At 41.0% G+C, this 19,822-nt stretch overlaps 1 protein-coding gene across 3 annotated transcripts; it reads right to left on the bottom strand.

Moving 5' to 3' along the window:
- Window positions 1–934: 934 nt before the first annotated feature.
- On the bottom strand, window positions 935–19,687 carry secisbp2l (SECIS binding protein 2-like). Of its 3 annotated transcripts, none has more exons than XM_034871027.1 (18): window positions 19,417–19,687; window positions 15,852–16,060; window positions 14,550–14,877; window positions 14,285–14,423; window positions 11,676–11,899; window positions 11,208–11,232; window positions 10,852–10,967; window positions 9,553–9,660; window positions 8,318–8,428; window positions 7,756–7,923; window positions 7,409–7,550; window positions 6,997–7,172; window positions 6,722–6,860; window positions 6,458–6,620; window positions 5,570–5,790; window positions 4,916–5,070; window positions 4,545–4,764; window positions 935–4,419 (listed from the first exon to the last, which is right to left on the bottom strand). In XM_034871027.1, exons 1-18 carry the CDS (start codon window positions 19,435–19,437, stop codon window positions 3,788–3,790), a joined length of 3,297 nt encoding a protein of 1,098 aa, XP_034726918.1. In that variant the 5' UTR covers window positions 19,438–19,687; the 3' UTR covers window positions 935–3,787. The 3 variants fall into 3 exon arrangements, with proteins under 3 accessions (XP_034726918.1, XP_034727093.1, XP_034727006.1); XM_034871202.1 differs by having other exon boundaries at window positions 6,728–6,860; XM_034871115.1 differs by having other exon boundaries at window positions 10,852–10,964.
- Between the last annotated feature and the right edge of the window lie 135 nt (window positions 19,688–19,822).

Raw genomic sequence — 19,822 nt, 5'->3', positions numbered from 1 at the left:
ACACTACAGTACATGAGTGCTCTATTCCTCTCTTCTAACATCATATGAGTAATTAAAACATCGGCTTTCCCCCTATAAATCTTTTCACTTAATCTTAGAAACATCTTTTGTAAAAAAAAAAGAATTTATCAAATCGACTTCATTTACACAATAAAAGAGATTACATAGTGTACCTATTGCATGTTGTGTTCAATTGAACTGCGAAGAGGAAGATTGATTTAACTGAAATTTGCATTTCCGTTTGATTCCAATCTGAGCAATATGCCAGGCACCAACTAAAGAGTGTTTTACATCCTGTACTTAATCCTGAATAAAAGATTAATATCTAACAGCAAAAGGCAGGCAGAGTTTAGAAGTAATTGGGCCTGGAATTACAGATTAAATTAAAGAAATGTAAGAGTAAAGAACTATTTCTGACTTCAAACACATAGCTAAATTGCAAATAAACTAGACAACTGTGTATCTAAATAAGCTGGATGTGACAATAGAAAAAAAGGCTTCAAGTCTGAGTGTATAACAGCATACAGCAGAGTTTTGTCCCTTCCTAGTGGACGTTTAGTAAAACTGTAATCTAGGCCTGCAACTAACAACTACTTTACTATTATATTGAATATCTGAAGGGGTATTGATTATTAGTTCAAAAAATTAATAGAAAGCCTGTTATTCTCAGAGTCCAACATGACATGATTCAAGATCATTGTATTATCATATACAACAGAGAACAGCGTTGAATCCTCACATTTCAGACATGGAAACAGATTATTTGGCATTTTGGCTCGGAAAGTGACTGAAATGAATAATCATCTTATCATCACCAATCATTTATCAAGCTAGTTGCAGATTCCTATTCGGTTTCAGCTCTGCTGCAATCTCGTTGTGTACATGCAGATGAAACAATCAACGGTAGATAGAAGACAAGGCATCAGTCAAAGGATTTACTTAAACATTTTAATGATGTTAATCATCAGTCCATATAGGTTAAGAGTGATAACAGGATTATGACAAGAGACGGTCTTAAATATCCATATAAAGACGAGGAACACGCTGAAAAAAAGTACTTCATTGAACCGTTTTTTTTGTTCACATTAGTTACAAGACCTTAACCAGTACTGTATTTACATAGTGCAAAGAAACACACTTGTTGTCAATTAACACACTTCAAACACTTTGATGGAAGTCATAGCAACAAAAAGCCTACACACAGCGTACCTTTTAATCAATCTAGAAATGCTTTCATAATAGTATGATAAGTATGGTTTTTAGTACATGTCATCTCCCATCTCACGGCTTTACATTGCATACAGCCCGGCATACTGCATTTACACACACCGACTCATCATCGACTGGTCGCTACGATTCACTATTAAATACCATTATCAAATTGGATTCCAACTGTTAAAATGTTAAAACTATCAAATGGCTTTAATAACAGGATGATTGTATTTTTTTAATACAATTTAACATTTCTTTTGTACACTTGTATTTACAAGGGTTTATTATTAGTATGTGCATGACTTTGCGCCTACTTGTTTGACACCCAGTGATGAGGGCCCTTCTCAGCTGTGGTGAATTGACTTGTGGCTGGCGGTTGCAGCTAGGTGCTCCATTTCATTTGTAAACAACTATACTTGCTTTTTTGTCAACTACGGCAGTTTAGTGTAGAGCATACACTTGGGGGGGGGGGGGGGGGAACAATGACTTAGTGTAACTTTCCAGTGCCCTAATTCTTTCATAATGTCAAACTACCTAGACAGGCCTAAAGCTTTACAACTAACTTCTCTCAAACTGCTTATTTAACAAAACCCTTAAAAGTATATTTCTGGATGGAAAGACTTACAAAAAAAATCTCAATCCCCTCTTGTCATTTCTCAATTTGTACATCTTCGATTCCTCCCCCTGCGTCTTAGTCCCTTCCACCTTCGATACGAGCGGAGGAGGCCAGGAAGAGCCGAAAGGAGAGAGGCGTCAAGGCAACAGGCATTAAACAAAATGAGATTATACTGCTTCGGAGTCGTTATTATAAACCAGCGTCAATTAAATTTGATGTGTGGCACACTGCCACGCTTTGTATTTTTCAGCTGTGTGTCACACCTCTTTGTAAGTCAAATGTGCTGAAAAGACTTCTGCAGACGAGACACCGGTGCGTCCCCGCTCACAGCCCCTCTGGCAAGCCTCCTCTATCCTCAAGATGCATTTTAGGAATCAAGATCATTTAGGATGGCGTGCTAAGATTGACTTTGGGGTCACAGGCAGGGTGAGAGGAGAGATGAAGAGGCACAAAACAGAGAAATGAGAAGAACCCATTGTTGGCGTTAGGTCATTACCAAGCCTTGGAAGGCCCCCCATCAGAGAACAAACACTGCCAGAGAAAACAAAACAGGAGCACTTCTTTTTTTTAATGAAGTACAGACAGCATTTGGGGAACTCCATTCAGAGGAAAACATCGCAAATAGTTTCACACTAGGCAAGACCCATATGACAAACCATGATATACTGTAGTAGAGCAACATAGACAAGGTTATATACACAAAGCTTGTTTTGCTTCTTAGAAGTTAAAGTCGTCTGAATCATCTGAATACAGAATGGGACACTTATTATTTTAACATTAAAAAACACTCTCTGAAGGCCGATAGGTGGGAGTGGTTTGGTAGAAAGACAGAACACCCCTGACACTAATATTCTGCGAGGAAAGCTAAATAACTAAGATGTATTTAAGAAATACATGTCTCCTTCCCTCGTGGAGCAGGTGAAGAAAAAAAAACATTATTTACAAAGATAAAGCTCAAGAACACAGCAATAATGTATGCAAACAATATGAACACTCACACATACACACACACACACACAAACACACACACAAATACTTGCAGAGCTGTACACCTTCTGAGCTCTGTATAAAGTAAGATGGGAGCTGAAAGATTCCAACTTTCCTCCTCTGGTGAGCTCCAGAAAGCAGTTCAACATTTCTGTTTTCACTCATCACTCATTTAACACTCGTAGAAATGTCCCTGACTCTAAAAGAGTTCGGTTTTGGAGGAGGAAAGTCAAAAACTTCCCTCTGATTCAAGTGTAGCAGGTTATGGCCCCAAGAAGTGAGGGCATCCATTTAAATTACAAGATGAGTGTTGGGCCCTGTTCAGACCTGGCATTAACAAGCGCCTCGGGTGATCCGATCACAAGTGGACAGCTTGCTCTCAGAATGGTGTGTTCACATACCAGGCATTAGACTGCTTCTCCACATGAGTCTTTAGTGACCCCTTGTGATTAATGAATTGCCCGGCAAAGGTGGCATTGAGGCACCAAGCTTCAGAAAGCCAGAAAGAGCTCTTTGATCTATGCAGAGCAAAACAACCCCCACATCAGAGACAGTTAACGTGATAATCTAACCCTAACAGCCGAGACCCAAGATTTACCTTGACTTCTCAATGGTTCGTTCTTTGACATGAGAAATACTCTTACCTCAATGCGTCGTCAATGCATCTTGGATGCATTCACACCGGTACTTAAAGCTGTCCACCTGTGATTGGCAAGACGTCTGCTAATGTCAGGTCTGAACAGGGGTTGACTGGGTTAGTTGTTTGGTCTGCGACGCTGTGTGTTGGCAAGTTGGTCAGTTTCTCTGTAATGCTTGTGAGTGTTGGTCAGTTGGTGGGATACCTGAGATTATGTCTGGTGTCAGGGGTTAGAGACACAGAAGAAAAGCTGCTGGTTGCTGTGAAGAGGGACGTGAGAGCAACAGAGGAAATAAGTGTATGAAAGAACCGAGGGATGAGGAGGAGAGGTGACATCAACCAGTGACCTTCTTTGCCTCCTCTTGCTCATTACCCTCCGTCCTCGTCTCTGCGATGTCCGCGGAATCGAGGTCCTCATCCTCTTCACTCTGCCCTCTCTCCTCTTCATCGTCATCGTCTTCCTCCTCCTCTTCCTCCTCCTCCGTACTTTCCTGGCTCTTTCCCAGCTGCAGGTTTTCCAGGGTCTTTGACACCCAGGATTCGATGCGGCTGCTGAGCGTGGGGACCTCCACAGAAATGGGTTCAGGGGTGTAGTCCTCCTCTTCCTCCTCCTCCTCTTCTGCCTCTTCCAACATCCCAGGGACCAGGGTGGAAGTGGTGGAGGTGATGGAGGAGTTCAGCGGGCCCCTGCAGCTCCCATCCAATGAGCCCGTCTCTGTGCTCTGCTGGGAGGCCAGCTCCAGCCTGTCGTCAACCCGGACCTCGTCTCTCTCACTGTTACCCTGTGTCAGTGTCGGAGGCACTGCCCTGGGCTGGGGAGCAGTGGAGCCAGGTGGGGCGGCGCTGGTGGTGGCTGCCAGGGTCTCACCGTCTTTCTGGGTGGCTGTGGCAGGTGCAGGGCGACTCGGCTCGACCTCCACAGGCTCCAAGGCATCTGAAGTCTCCACCATACTCCTCCAGTTGGTCTCTGAGGGAATTAATAGATTTGGTATGCTTCATAACTGGGACCTTTACTTAAGTAATCAGAATACATCTTTCGACATCCATTACGGATAACCCTACAAAGCTACGACAGAAAAAGAAGGAGCTTACCGTATTCCTTTTCATTGACCTCTGAGATAGGCTCAGAGAAGATAGAGCAAAAGGAAATAGCAGAAGCAGCTGAGTGGTTGCGGGAATGCCCCATGTGGTGTGGGACTTTCTTGTCATTTTTCAGAGCCTCCTCGGCCTGCTCCTGCTCCAGAGCTGACACCATGTCCTTGTAGGCCTTCCTAGCCTCTTCTGTCAGAGACACCAAACGGTTGAAGAGACCCTAAAGGAGGTTTTACAAAGTCAGTAAGAGGCAAAAAATGATGAGATATTCAGAAATGTTCATGTGTTTCTACTGCTCTATACTGACAACTACTGACCCATTGCATTTATTTTATTTGTATGATCATTCACGTGATGACGGATAGATTTACCTCAGCTCCAGAATAGTTGAAAATGCCAACCACACTAACAGGCACTAGTTTGTTGACGCAGCGCCCAAGAGCTTTTCTGCCCAAGGCGAACACAAATGGGATCTCCTGATCCCTAGCCATAGCAATTACGTTGTATAGAGCTTCATCCAATCCACCTGCAACAGAAAACAATCAGTGACTCAAATGTATTTAAAATTTCAGAAAATAAATAAACAGCAACAGAAGATATCAGCTAATGACTTGAACAGTGCAAGAACCTGCCGTTTTGAGATCATCAAAGTTGGTTCTACCCTTTGGTGAGTGTTTATCATGACTTTCTTTATTGGAAATTTAAACCTGCAATATGTTTTTGCCTGCTTTGGGGCAGTGGACACATAATTATATTTTTAATCAACTAATTATTAACATTTAACTTTTAAGTTTATGTGGCAAAATCATTAGCACACAGTTGCTTATTTACACATCCAACAGTGACGGAGCAACATTATCATTCATCTGGACTGGTATTTCTAGATAACTCGCAAATTCAAGTCCAATATTCACTCTCTTATAACTCCTAAGAGGAAAAATCACAAGTGTACAAGCTATTCAGTCGGCCATTTTGTGCTAACTGGTAGTGTAAATTATTACACATTATATTAGTACATTATATACCTTTAGCCTGGATCTTTTCACAGTTGGGAGAGATGATGACACACTTAATCTTATGCAACTTCATGTGCTTGGTGACCTCTCTGAGACCCATGACCAGGCGGCGTTTGGATTTGGCCTTGGTGGGATCCTTCTGGTAGACTCGTTCCTGGAAGCGAACCAGTTCCTGTAACAGCATCGTGACGCCCTCATCTATCTCCTTACTTAACACTTGGTTACAGTACCTGCAGATAAAAACCATGAGAGGGCAGAAAAAAAATGTTCAAAGCATTGTTTTCATCTTTTGGGTGGCTACAACAATGACGAATGATATAAGTTTTAACTAGCAGAGATAATGCTACAAAATGTTGTAAGATGGGCCTTGTAGCCTTTTTAAGAAAGGCAGAGCACTCAGCAAGCATGCACACTCCCAGTAGCTTTGTGGTTTGATAAAATCGGAAGATCGACGTAGTGTGGCCTGAGGAACAAGCGTCCTGGCGTTTAGAGCTGAGGAGGAGGAGCTTAGCTACAGTGGCCTTTTGGAGGCTTTAAATGCTAAATCTGTTAGAGAAGAGTGGGCTTGGACAATAGGCCTAAAGCTGAAGACACAAAGCAGTGTTTGTGACCACTGGCACACATTTTTGCTGAGATGGAACAATGTGCTTGCCGTCTGTGCCCCACTCTACAATTCTTTGTTGTACAGTTCCAACCTTAAAAACACCCGTTAACTTTTAGAGTACGTTTCAGCGAAGGCTCTGGTTTTGGAGAGGGAGAAGTATTTGCTTTGCTAACCATTTCTTGTCACCACATGGTGCACTTTTAAGACATTTTAATGCCAGGGATGCCTACAAAAGGTCTGCTCTGTTCAAAATTATTTTTCTCACTCCATGTGGGGTGCAAGTGTGTACTTACTCTCTGAAACGTCGGCTGTGGATCTTAGTGATGGCATTTGAGGCCATAGGACTCCCGATGCCAGAGCTTGCAGGAGAACCCTGGGACACTGGGGTGATGCTGTATGGAGAGTTCTGACTGGCCGGGGAAAGTGATGCATCACTGGGCATACTCAGACCATTGTCTGTGGTACAAACAGCAGACCAGAAATAGTTAGAAAATATATCATGGGTAAAGAACATGGCTACACAACTGAATTGTTTTCACTTCTTACAAATAAATTACCCTCACTTTCTTGGGAGGCAGGCTCTCGTGCAAGATCATCAGTGAAATGTGGAGACTCATCCCCATGCTCCTCCTGCCCTGAAGACTCTTGTTCTACACTCGTCTTCCCTTTCTTCCCTTCACGTTCCTTCAAGATAATCTATCCAAAAAAAAAGAACAAAAATGTCAAAAAAGATTTGCAGTTTCAAATATCTTAATTTCTTTTTTCAATTTGTATGTAGACGGAATAACACCTTCCTCTCAAGTCTCCTAAATGATTAACTTAAATCATTAACCTTCTTAAGGGCTGTTGGCCGTTTCACTTTAGGGATCTCCCTCTCCTTCCCTCTCTTGATACGGGGTGCGGTGGAATCCAGGGAATTGTGTGGCGCCGAGTATGGCTGCTGATGACCCTTCAACATGGATGGCATGCTGGTCAAGCCTGAACCATGGAATGGAGTAGTTGTTCCAACTGAAGAGAAGGACAAAAAAAAAAGGATTTCCAGGCAGAAAGTCTAAGTACATGCAGGTTAAAAAAAATGTAGAAGTGTGTGTTTTGTGAGTTGGACAATCAAAAGAGTATTGAGTATAATCAACACTTTAAAAGTCTAAACTTAATATTGCCATTTACTGCAGGCCTGTTGTATTGTGAGATACTTGTTTATCTTTTTATCCCACTTGTTAATGTCTGATTGAGTTTATGAATACCTGTAAAAGACAGTGGCTTGGTATTTGTGAGTTGTCTGGCCTTCATAGCCTGCTGGTGTTTCTCCAAAGCTGCTAGCATGTCTCCCAGGTCCAGCTCGACAGAGGTTTTACTCTTCTTTCCTGCCGCTTTGGTGAATGCCTCCTGCCGCGCGAGGAAAGATAATGTAGAACAAGGTCACACCACCAATGAACCAGTCAAATACAACACAGGATCAGAAGGGTAATCATAGCCCAGGCAGTGGTGAGGACCAGAACTAATGAAATAAGGCATAGAAACGCATAGAAAAGCCATGTCAGTCAGTCTGAACCCATTCGACATGACTAGCTCACATAGTGGAAGTTCATACCTGTAATTTCTTCTGTTCCATGCTGATCTCAGAGTACTCTTGTGCAGTGGCCAAGGCAGCAGCCAAAGCCTTCTTCCTCTGGCTCTTGGCCCTCTTTGGAACAGAGGTGGTAATGGGGATGGGTGTCTGCACAATGTTGATAGGGGAGTTTTCTGGCAGGTTATCCAGCTGTGATGCGTGAAGAGACACAAGTTAGTATTAAGTAAGGGTGTAAAGATAAACCAATACTAGAGTCAGACATTCTACACAAATTCTGCAAAAATCAATACGTTTGTCAAAAATCAATCATTCCAAAGTGCTCTCTCTATCCCACTGCACTTCTGTGCATCTAGCAAAGAGCCTTCGTAAACAGTTGTCTTAAGAAAGTGATGTCCAGGGCGCCTGGGTAGCTCACGCCGCAGCAGTCGTTGGTTCAATTGTGACTTCCGACCTTTTCCTGCATGTCATTGCCCTTCTTTCTACCTTTTCAAGTCTAAGTTGTCTTGTCATTAAAGGCCTACAAATGCCCCAAAAATAACATAACAGAAAACTACATAAACGTACACACAGTGCTTTTCCTTACCAGGTTTTTGGGCAGTTTAGCATGCGCGTGTGTCTGGGCTGAAGCAGATTCTGGTTTGGTGCTGCGTTGGACAGCCCCTCCAGTAGTGAGATCAGGGAACTCATCTTCATCCTGACAAGAATGTAGAACATGTTTTAGCACAACAGACTCTGCCTAAAACAAATCTAAAATGAGCGTGATGTAGGCCTGCACGATTAATCCTTATAAAATCATGATCTCAATTCACCCTCTTCACGATTTAATTTGAAAAGCCAAATGCATCACAAAACGCTACAACTTTCTTCTGTGAGTTTTAAACAGACCCGTTTAAAATCGGTTTTAAAGCTCTGCATTTTTCTCCCTTTTCTTCATTGAGCCTGTGTTACAGGCTTGTGGGGATGCGCAATGTGCCATGAGTGCCAAAAAAAATATATATATATTTTCTGTATAAATTATTAAGTAAATGTCCTTAGTTTATCTTTGTCAATGTCTTTCATAGAGCAAATAACGTTACATCTTTCAGACCGTGAAATTTTCCGTAAACATGTATAGTTTCCGACTGGGAACCTGGAAATTTTGACATTCCATGTAAAATTGAACATTTGGTCATATTGGTTAATCCACATATTGACATGGGTCAATATGTGGATTAACACTGGGATGTCTACACAACTGTGTGTTGTCCCTTTACTCGAACCAAAGTTCCAAACACCTGTTGATATGTCTTCTTTAGTCGGTTTAGGTTTATCTCTTGGAACATGTCAAACACATTCTCCCCTTACTGCTGCTTCTTGTGTTGACTGTTTACACATCTATGCTCATCATCATATGTACATTGTTTTTATCTGTGATATTGTTGAATACATATTTCTAAAATTGTATGATGTTTTTGTTAAATCATTATTACACAATACTTTTTCTGACCTTTTCAAAATCCCCCGACAAATAACCCATATTACAAAAAAAGACTAAACTAGTAAACCCACCACACAAAAAGTAATTAAGACGAAACTTAATTTGAAAACAAAAAGTCAAAACTAAATAAAAGCTAATGAAAAATACAAAATTATAATAACCTTGGTTCAGTTCTGCCAATTTGTTTTGTTTTGTCATGGTCAAAAAAACTAATCGTGGCAGAGAATCGTGATATCAATTCTAAGCAAAAACATTGTGATTCGTATCCTACCCCCCCCCCCCCCCCCCAATCGTGCAGGCCTAGTGTGATGATGACAGTGCTGCAAGAAACCCTCTCTCACCTCAAAGTAGAGGGGCTCTGGGCTGAGATCAGTACCCGTGGCCACTGCTGGCTGCAGCCTCTGTTCCTGGTTCGGCGGCACACGCCCTGGATAGCCACCGTGGAAATCCTAAAAGGCAGAGACGGAGAGAGAACACAGTAGTCAAAGAGGGTACCACTGGTATTCTATAAGTTCACTATCTTATTTGTACTTGAGTTCATGCTGTCAAGTGATGAAAACATGGTAGGAAATGAAGAAAGATACTTATTGATATTGCTATGCTCATGAACGTTTCCCAATAGGTTGACTCATGTTTCAACCCCTGTAGGTAGGGCTGGGCAATATATTGATTTTTTATCGCTATTGCGACATGAGTATAGACATTGTCTTGCATGTTGGATATATCGTAATAAGTGTGGTCATTTCCTGGTTTTACAGTAAAGTGATGTCATTTTCTGAACTTACCAGCTGTTCTATTATTTAGCTTTACCCACTAAGTCATTAAAGCATTTCCTAAGAATATTTATCAAAAATGTCATTGTGTCAATAACATTTTGTTAAAGCACCAATAGTCAACCATGCAATATTATTGCAATATCAACGATATTCTATGGTTATACCGAGATATTTGGTCAAGAATATCTTGATATTTGATTTTCTCTATATTGCCCAGCTCTACCTGTAGGTGTTTTGATTAAATTGTTTTTTGACCGTGTGTGACAGACAGATGTAAATTATGTAAGAGGTGTGTGTTTGGAACTGGCGAAGTGTTGACAGCCCTCTGCTAAAGGACTTCCATCTCCAAATGTCACCAATGTTAAACCAACAACAGTATGCTAATGATTCATTGTAATAATATATATTTCTAAAAACTGACAGGGTGTTATCAGATAGCAATTAAATGAAATAGCATCCCTCATTACGGCCAATTAGGGAGGCTAATATTGTTTTTTTTTTTTTATGATGCCAAAAATCAGGGTAAGAAAATGTCAACACCAACTCATGTGCTTTCCTCCTCACCTGGCTATGCATTCCGTGGATACAACTGTATTCAGTTGGTGCTAAAATTCTCCATATTTTTTGTTACCACAACAACATGCATAGATGCAGGCTCTGTTCCCAAGAGAATGAAGAATTACTGTACACTGATCCATCCTAATCTGCTGCTCAGTAAGCTTTACTGCAACTTACAAAATGCAGCCTGTATGCCAAATGAATTTAATTTCACCTATTCTCATTACTTAATACCATAGTTGTTCCCCTGACATACGGCAACCTTTTCACTCAGTGTCTGCTTTAATAGGATCTACTGTACCGTACCTGTGAGAAGTTTCTCTGTTCAGGATTCTTCCTCTGGTCTCCTCTGTGGAACTGGCTGTTCCTGTCTCCCCATGACTTCTGGGTAGCCTGAGAGGCTACATTTACCCAGGTACCTGCTGGTAAATAACATATAAATCAATAACTATAGATATTTATGGATCCCCAAAAATGGGAAATTATGGTGTTACAGCAGCAAAATCACTCCCACAGCACAGAATATAAATGAAATACTAGGATGTATTATTTACAGTTTATATAAAATAATATACAAGATGCATAATAAATATGGCTATAAAAGCACTGTGTGAACATGTGAGGTGAAGGAAGGGTTCAAAAAGATGTTGCATTAAACTTACCTGTCATTACACCAGCCTCTACTCCCTATACATCATAGAAAATATGGAGAGGGTAAAGGAAAAAAAGACAAGTTAAAGTGTAAGTTAACTATGCCAACACCACTGTGAGAGCAAAGGAAATTTAAAAACTACATTACACCTCTCTCATTGGTATTTGCTCCATACAGTGCTGTTACAGGAATAGAGTCTTGTTTGTTGCGATACGTCCTAGTTGTTCACTGTGGTATGTCTATGACCTCTACCATTGCTACAACTGTACTAAAAACTGCCACAACCATAATATTTATTAGATTTAAAAGTGTATTATACTTATGCAATGAACATATTTCCAGCCAGAAATTCAGTTAATTTCAACTACAATCTGACAATTTGCAATCATCATGTCCTACCTGCAATTAAACAAATCAAAATAGACATTTATGTATTGTTCACTGTAAGTCTGGAGTTGATGGTAAGTAGCCAACTTACTGTGGGTGCTGCTGTATTCTCTGCTGTTCGTTGTGCTACCCCTACCGCCTGATTGTGTTTGGGGCTACAGTAGCCACTGTCGCTGTCTATATCTGCCTCACTGGCACCCTGCTCGTTGAAGCCTTCAGCTGGATGGGACGCCCGCCTTCTCTTTGTCCGGTTCTTCCACAGCAGGGGACTAGCCCGCTCAGCAGCACACCGACCTGACACCTCACCTGGGAAATCTGAGGACAAAGCAGGAAAAACTCAAGACACGACATTAACTTGTTAACATGTTACAAAGTGGAATAAAACTACTACAATCATTAACATATACATGTTCATAAAAAAACTAAATAAATATAGTAGCTCAAGCTTTTACATAGAACCAGTTAATGGCAATGAACATCTTAAATCTTAGGGCCAATTCAACATTGTTCATTAAATATCAAGACATAAATAGTGCAAACGTTAAAATACAGGGATAAAATATACGACATGAAATACTAATAAAATGAATAAAGAAAATAATTTTGAGTTATGAGTGTGTAACACATACAGTATATACACACACACAAGTTTAAGCACCCCAGATAAACCTTTTGTATCAATGTGCATAAAGAAGCCAGAAAAGATGGAAAAATCACCAAAAGGCATCAAATGACAGATTAGACATTCATATTATATGTCCCAAAAAGTTAGATTTTATTTCCATCATTTACACAAAAGAAAAGAAAACAAAAAAATGGCGTCTGCAAAAGTTTGGGCACCCCGCAGAGTTTCTAGCATGCACCGCCCCCTTTGGAAAGCTGAGATCTGACAGTGTCATGGATCGTTCTCAATCATCGTCTAGAAAGACCAGGTGATGTCAATCTTAAGGTTTTAAATGCCCAGACTCATCTGACCTGGCCCCAACAATCAGCACCATGGCTTCTTCTAAGCAGTTGTCTAGAAAACTGAAACTGAAGATAGTTGACGCTCACAAAGCGGAGAAGGCTTTAAGAAGATAGCAAAGGGTTTTCAGATGCCAATATTCTCTGTTCGGAATGTAATTAAGAAATGGCTGTCATCAGGAACAGTGGAAGTTAAAGTACGATCTGGAAGACCTAGAACAATATCAGACAGAACAGCTCGCAGGATAGTGAGAAAAGCAAGTCCAAACCACGTTTGACTGCACGATTCATCCAGAAAGACCTGGCCGACACTGGAGTTGAGCTACACCATTCCACTATAAAGAGATACTGGTAAAAATATGGTCTTCATGGAAGAGCTATCAGAATTTAGTGTTTGAAGTTTGCAAATGAACATATAGACAAGCCTGATGCAGGTTCTGTGGACCGATGAGGTTAAAATAAAACTTTTTGGCCGGAATTACCAAAGGTATGTTTGGAGAAGAAAGGGCACAGAATTTAATTAAAAGAACCTCTGTCCAACTGTTAAGCATGGGGGGGGGGATCAATCATGCATTGGGGTTGTATTGCAGCCAGTGGCACAGGGACCATTTTACGAGTAGGAGGAAAAATGGATTCAACAAAATTTGATGCCATCTGTGAAAAAGCTGAAGTTAAAGAGAGGATGGCTTCCACAACTGGATAATGATCCTAAACACACCTCAAAATCTACGGTGGATTACATCAAGAGGCGTAAACTGAAGGTTTTGCCATGGCCTATACAATCTCCTGACCTCAACATAATTACGTGACAAACAGCACAGAAATCTCAAAGAACTGGAAGACTTTTGTAACGAATATTGTGCGAAGATACCTCAAACAAGAATCAAAAGACTCTTGGCTGGCTACAAGAAGCGTTTCCAAGCTGTGATACTTGCCAAAAAGGGGCAGTACAACGTGTTAACTCTACAAGGTCCTCAAACTTTTGGGCGTTTGACGCCGTTTTTTGTTATTTTTAAAGTGTAAATGATGGAAATAAAATCTAACTTTTTGTGACATATTATAGGAATGACTAATCTGTCATTTGATGCCTTTTGGAGATTTTTCCATCTTTTCTTGGCTTCTTTATGCACATTAATATAAAATTGTACCTGGAGTGCCCAAACGTTTGAGCCCCACTGTGTGTGTGTGTGTGTGTGTGTGTGTGTGTGTGTGTGTGTGTGTGTGTGTGTGTGTGTGTGTGTGTGTGTGTGTGTGTTTGTGTGGAAACCACTTTCACAGGCTCATTAGGTTTCTCAGCAACAGAAATGTCAATGATGACATAGCTGCATACATGTTAACCTCTCCAACGGGAAACACTGCATTCCAGTTTTTTTTTTAAGTTAAGCACAAGCATTATCAACAACCTGTACGGCCAGACACCGCTCTTACCGGCACTGTGTACTGATTCCTCTCGGAAAGGAAAGAGTCTTGCTCACAGGCAAAGACAACAAAGTCTGGAATGTTTTAAGCGTCTGCTTCCTTTCAGACACATGACAGAAGAACATCACGGACGTTGGTCATGCACATCGCTTTATCAATTAAAGTTCAGAATGTTCCCCTGCTAACAGGCTTCTTACCTTCAGTTGGCTTTTAGTTCTTGTTTGATTTTTTTTGTTACAGTTGTAAAATTTGATAATTAAAAACCATTTGTATAAACCCTGCACGGTATGACTTCAATTTTCGCAGCAGTATGCTTACCAGTCTGCTGTGCTGCATCCACCAGCATGACTGTCTTGGTCCTGCCGTCAGGCCCCAACGTGCAAACCTCTTTCTGCACAGCTACACTTCTGGTTGGAGGCCGGCGACCCCTTGGAGGCTGGCACACACCTAACTGTTGCTGTAGGAGAAAGAGACAGAGGCATGGCACGCTCACTAAGATTGAGGATGAGGAGGGACACTGTATTTTAGTGATACAAATAACATCAATGGTGTCAATGTGACAGTATGACAATAAGCTGCTAACCTTTGGGAGAACATTAGGTCGGACCATGCCTCTCCCCCTTTGATTGGCTATTCCATATGCTGGCCCGAGAGGCAGTGATCTTTCACTCACATCTGCTGAGACAGGGTTGACCACTCCAGCTTGCACAGGACCTGCATAGGTGCCAGGGAAGGGCTGGTAGAAGCCCATCACAGGTGGGCAAGGAGCAGGCATAATCTGGTAGTAAGCGTAGTCATTGGAGACAGGTGGCTGGGGCGTAGACAAGATGGGGTAGGCCAGGTATGAACCACCAGGGCTGGGGTTAGGCTGCTGCCAGCGCAGCTCCCCTCCATTATACATAGGATGTTGCCTGTGAAGGAGTAGAGAGGTAATATAATAAATTACTTCTGATGTTCTACTCTTCCGACTAAGAAAAGCCACCAAACTCAAAGGATTTGTCTCTGCCAATGGAGTCTTTCAGCAATTCCGGATATTAATTTTTCGATTCACTTACTCATTCTAGAGAAACATAATGGCAACATCCTGATTTAATCCTAGCCTTGTGTGAAGTTTTTGGAACTTTGTTTCACTTATTTTAAACATTTGTCAGTGTGTATTTTTTCTAAACATCCGGCAATATTGGTGGAGCTGATTAAAATGTGTTCCAAAAATTAGAAGCCCCTTTAGTAAGGGAGGGGCTCAAATAAGGGTGTTTCAGTGATGTTGTGCATGATATGAGGGTTGGTTTGTTAGGGGGGGTGTACATGGTATACAGAAATGTTGATAAGGATCCAGATGACATTTTCACAGCCAGCCGACTATAGCGGGCATTTCCTTGAATTCAAATTGGGGGGAAGGAAGCAGAAGAACGGATGTGTGCGAGGATACTGCAGATCACAAAGGACAAAGAAGAAACCGTTTGTTCCATGTAAACTAACTCTGGGGATGTTTCCATTCTTAATAAGTGGTATTTAACTACTCAGCAAGCTAATGGCTCTCACTCACTACACTGTTTAAAGGATCTGATGGGGATCTCTTTTGAGAAACAACAGAGACACAGTGTTTCTTATTATTGTTATAGTAAACAGTGCAGTGAATGAGTCCATCTGAAAATAGAAAGGGTCCAGAAAAGAGCACTTTGTTCTTGTATGGTTCAAAATGGGGACACCAGACTTCTAATAATACCACAAGGAATAGCAATATTTGCCAAAGTGGACAGCATTGACAACATCCATAATTGTCATGAACAAGAACCACTGGTGCCATTAGCTCAGACTTAAAGGGGGTTGAAACGACTGGCTTCAGAGTTTCACCCATTCTCAAACCTCCCCCAAGAGACAATACCTGTTGGGTTGGTTCTCCTGGACGAAAGGGTAGCAGGTGATGAGGTAGCTGGGTATTGGAGTGGTTTCCACCCCGCCACCGCCCCCTCCTATACCTCCCCCCCCTCCTCCTCCGCCTGCTTCTCCAGAAAGACTCATGCTGACTAGGGATCCTTCAAGACCTTTCTTCTGTGGGATGAACGGTTCCACTTCAGCTGAAAGCTTCACATCCTTCACAAAAGACAAACAAACAGCCATTACTGTCACACTGTGCACAACAGCAGCCAAATTAATGACTACATGGTTCATTTGAGTGAGAAGTAGGTCTCTGTGAAAGAGCAGAGATCTATGTTTCAAATTGATCAAATAAAGTTGTCACCACATTCTCGGCTTGTATTTTATCATGCACGCTATTCTCCTTCTCTCTATCTACATCGTACAAAGGATCATATCCTTTCATTATTGTTATTGCCATCTCACACCTCTCAAATGGATAATTTCTAGGGTGGGAGCAACAATCCATATCAGCATAGTAATAAAAATCTACCTACGTTCTTCCATATTGAATTGACTTTACAGTTAGGGCAGGTTTGTGTAGTTATAAAACTAACTTTCTGTCATATTTACTGAAACTGACCCTATGTTTGAGTAGAAGTACATGAAGTAGGTAATATTTAAAAAAAAATGTATAATAATAATAAAAAGGCTCTTCTGACATCACCTACAACCTGTAGTGTGATTTGCAAAAAATCTTACTGCCAACATGTAAATAAAGGGTTAGAACTATTTGACCGTCAATTTCTCACGTAACTAAGACAGCTGCAGCTAGATAAAAAGAGTTGAACAATGTAAACAATGACCAACTTTGGGAATATGTTGAGGTGAGTCTCCGTACCTGAAAGCCTGAAAGGAATGATATGATAGATGGCCAGAAAGATATGACTTTTGCATTACAAGCAACATAGAAGCCTTTTTCCTGTGTACAACTTACCACAAGAGAAAAACATACAACCAGAAGCAGCAAATAAATGCTTTTTTTTTTTTTTAAATCAACATATATGCCCAATAATGTCTTCTCCAAGTCATTGTTCACTAACCCAGATTTATGGCCCGGACAGTCAGCCAACAGCCAAGCTGTCGGGCTGTATGAACTGGTACAGCATGCCACAGAAAGGCCAAAGATGAGAGGTCTTGGGCATTCAAAGGAAGACTTGGGACTGAAACATTAAAGTACTTCCAAGCTCAATCAGCCACTTCAGACAATTGTTTCACAGAAAAACTAAACACAGCCTCAAAAACATGTCATTGCTTAATGTACAGTACGGTATACTATATGTAAAAACCAACAGAATAATGCATTCCACCTTATATACACTTTTAAACCTAGTGGTCCTTATGTAAAAATTCATAATTGTAAATTATTATCCATTATGTTATTTGTTAATAACTTATTCATGACAAATAAATAACCATGAACCAATACCAAAGTAATATGTTTGTTAGTGCCAGTATAAATGCATCAACTTTTCCTAAATTTTCATACATGCTTTTCAGACAAAGTAAACTATCAAGAATTCTTCCCCAAATTGGGAAACAGGCAACCATTTTGTTCAACAAGTTAAAGAGTTATTGCTATGATGTCATACAACTTTAAATCAAGAAGTCAATGAAATTACCAATTTGTAGCAAAACTCCAAAACATGTTTCCTAATTAAAGCACATGACAAGAAGGGCAGGGTGCTCCTCATTTGATATCATGGTGGCATTGGTCTAACCTGAGAGGGCCACTCCGTCTAAGACGTCCCATTTAAATAATCAGCTATTTTGCAAAGTATAGGGAAGGTGACAGGGTTCAGAGTACAAAGGCAACCCCTCACTTCGGGATGCATGAATAGAGTGATCAGTGTGGCGAGTGGAAGTCACACAGACAGCTATTGTCTCCCACTGCAACTGTTGTGGGTGGCTCTCTGACCTTCCTTTGATAATCTATAGATCCCGTACAATGTAAATATTCCATCATGGAGCCTGTTCTACCAGTTCACTAAAGAAAACCAAACTACAGCTGTAAGGAAATATTTTTACAAACCATCAGGGAAGCAGCATCTATGACCAAACTGATGCAAGGGTTTAGGAATACAGTAGTTGGTCTGACCCTGTACATTGGTAAGGTATAGTTGATAGGGTGTTGTTAAAGGATTACGTGTGAAAGGTTAAAACAGGAACAGTGCTACAGGATAAGCTAATTATAAAGCAAGCCATAGCATAACAGACCTTGTGTGCACTGGTGGTGGATCTTGATTTCTAAACAGTGATGAAAAACCAAATCAAAAAAGAACAGTTGTGAAGAAAAAAAAAACAGAGCTTGTCAGATGATCCATCATTTGAAACAACCATGTGTGTCTTCGTAGTAGCTGTGTGTTAGTGAGAGGGTGAGTGAGAATAGCTGCGATTGTGGAAAGGCAATGAGGTCAGACCCAGATGTGCATTCGTAGGGGATGGAAAAATCTTGGAGTGATAACACTGGGGGCTCCTGATCACACAAGCCTTTATGTTTCTGTAAGCATTTATTGTCACCCCAATTGCTTTCAATCACTGACATCCCGTATCTGTTTTGCAACCCGGATGGGCCGTGTTAAAAGTATAAGCATGAATGCTTTTAATGAGGTTTGACGTTAATGAAGACATAACTGACATATATCAAGACACTAGGTTACACATTTAGAGATTCAGTAAATCTGACACAGCGTTTTGTGTTGTCAGTCAGAAAACACCATCGTTTGATGTGCCAGCTAACGGAATAATCTGAGGCATTGGCAATACACCTTGGGACAAAACCACACCGCAATTAACTAAACTTTCTGCATTGCTAACTGCGACAGAGGAATGCCATGCATGCAGAAGAACCAGATTTTCCTCTACTGAAGATCTACGAAACCTCTTATGACAACAACACAGCTCTCATGCACACATTCCTGTCCGACTGAAACCTTCGTAGGTCCTATTTACGTCAACGTTACCTCTCCAAACTGTGACCAATCGTTCCAGAATACTGCTAACGTTAGCTGTAACGTTATCTATCGCTCTGCTTGAAATTACAAGCACCGTCAAATGACAGCTGAGGTATTTAGCTAGCTTTAAGCTAGCTAGCCAGCTAGCCAAGCTAACACTTAACACAAGACTGTCTTTCTGGTCTTATCGCATAGAAATATTGTAAAGAAAATAAATATAAATCATTTTGTAAAACGACCGAAAATTTGTCAACTGTGACAAAAGACAGGAAATGCACTATAAGTTATTTTCCAATGCGCTGCAGTTAGCTTGCTAGCCAAATTGATTGACTAACTGTTTGGATTGCTGCTTCCCATGACACGCTAACATCTCATAATGTGCTGTTGGTATGAAATAGCAAATTTAAGTCAACACTAAACAAGGCTGTTAATTAACATAATTACAATAACGGAACAGAGGCTTTTCTCATTAACGTTAATAAGAGTACGATGTTGGGCCTCGGCTGCATAAACTAACGTCTCGTCGTCCACAGGCTAAAGCTTCAACCAGACCCCAAACAAAAAAACAGATATAGATACCTTATTGTCACTAGCGTCCATGTCAGGAACCGTCACCACGACACACAGTCCTTGACCAAAATGTGGACGTCAGGATATGGATCTTTTTAATTTCTTCATTATAAATGGTATTAATAATAATAATCACTGAGGGCTTAGCGACTCAAACCCAGGTCCTACTGACCGCCGACTGTTGCTGCGTCAGCTGGCTGCGCACTCCAGACTAGTTCGGAGCTTGTGCGCTGAGCTCCCTGCGAGTGAGCTAACTGCTGTCAGTATGGAATGGGAGTCACCTGGAACGGAAAGCGTCGAGGCTCAAAAAGCTTTTAATGGCTAGGAAATGCAGTATGTTATGAGAACACAGAAATATCTTCAAAGAGTGATTCAAATCCAAGTGAAAGATTTATTTTTGTCTCATTTATGACAG

The sequence above is a fragment of the Etheostoma cragini genome, chromosome 1, assembly GCF_013103735.1.
Source record: "Etheostoma cragini isolate CJK2018 chromosome 1, CSU_Ecrag_1.0, whole genome shotgun sequence".
Lineage (NCBI taxonomy): Eukaryota > Metazoa > Chordata > Actinopteri > Perciformes > Percidae > Etheostoma > Etheostoma cragini.
This window is presented reverse-complemented; position numbering and strand designations above follow the sequence as displayed.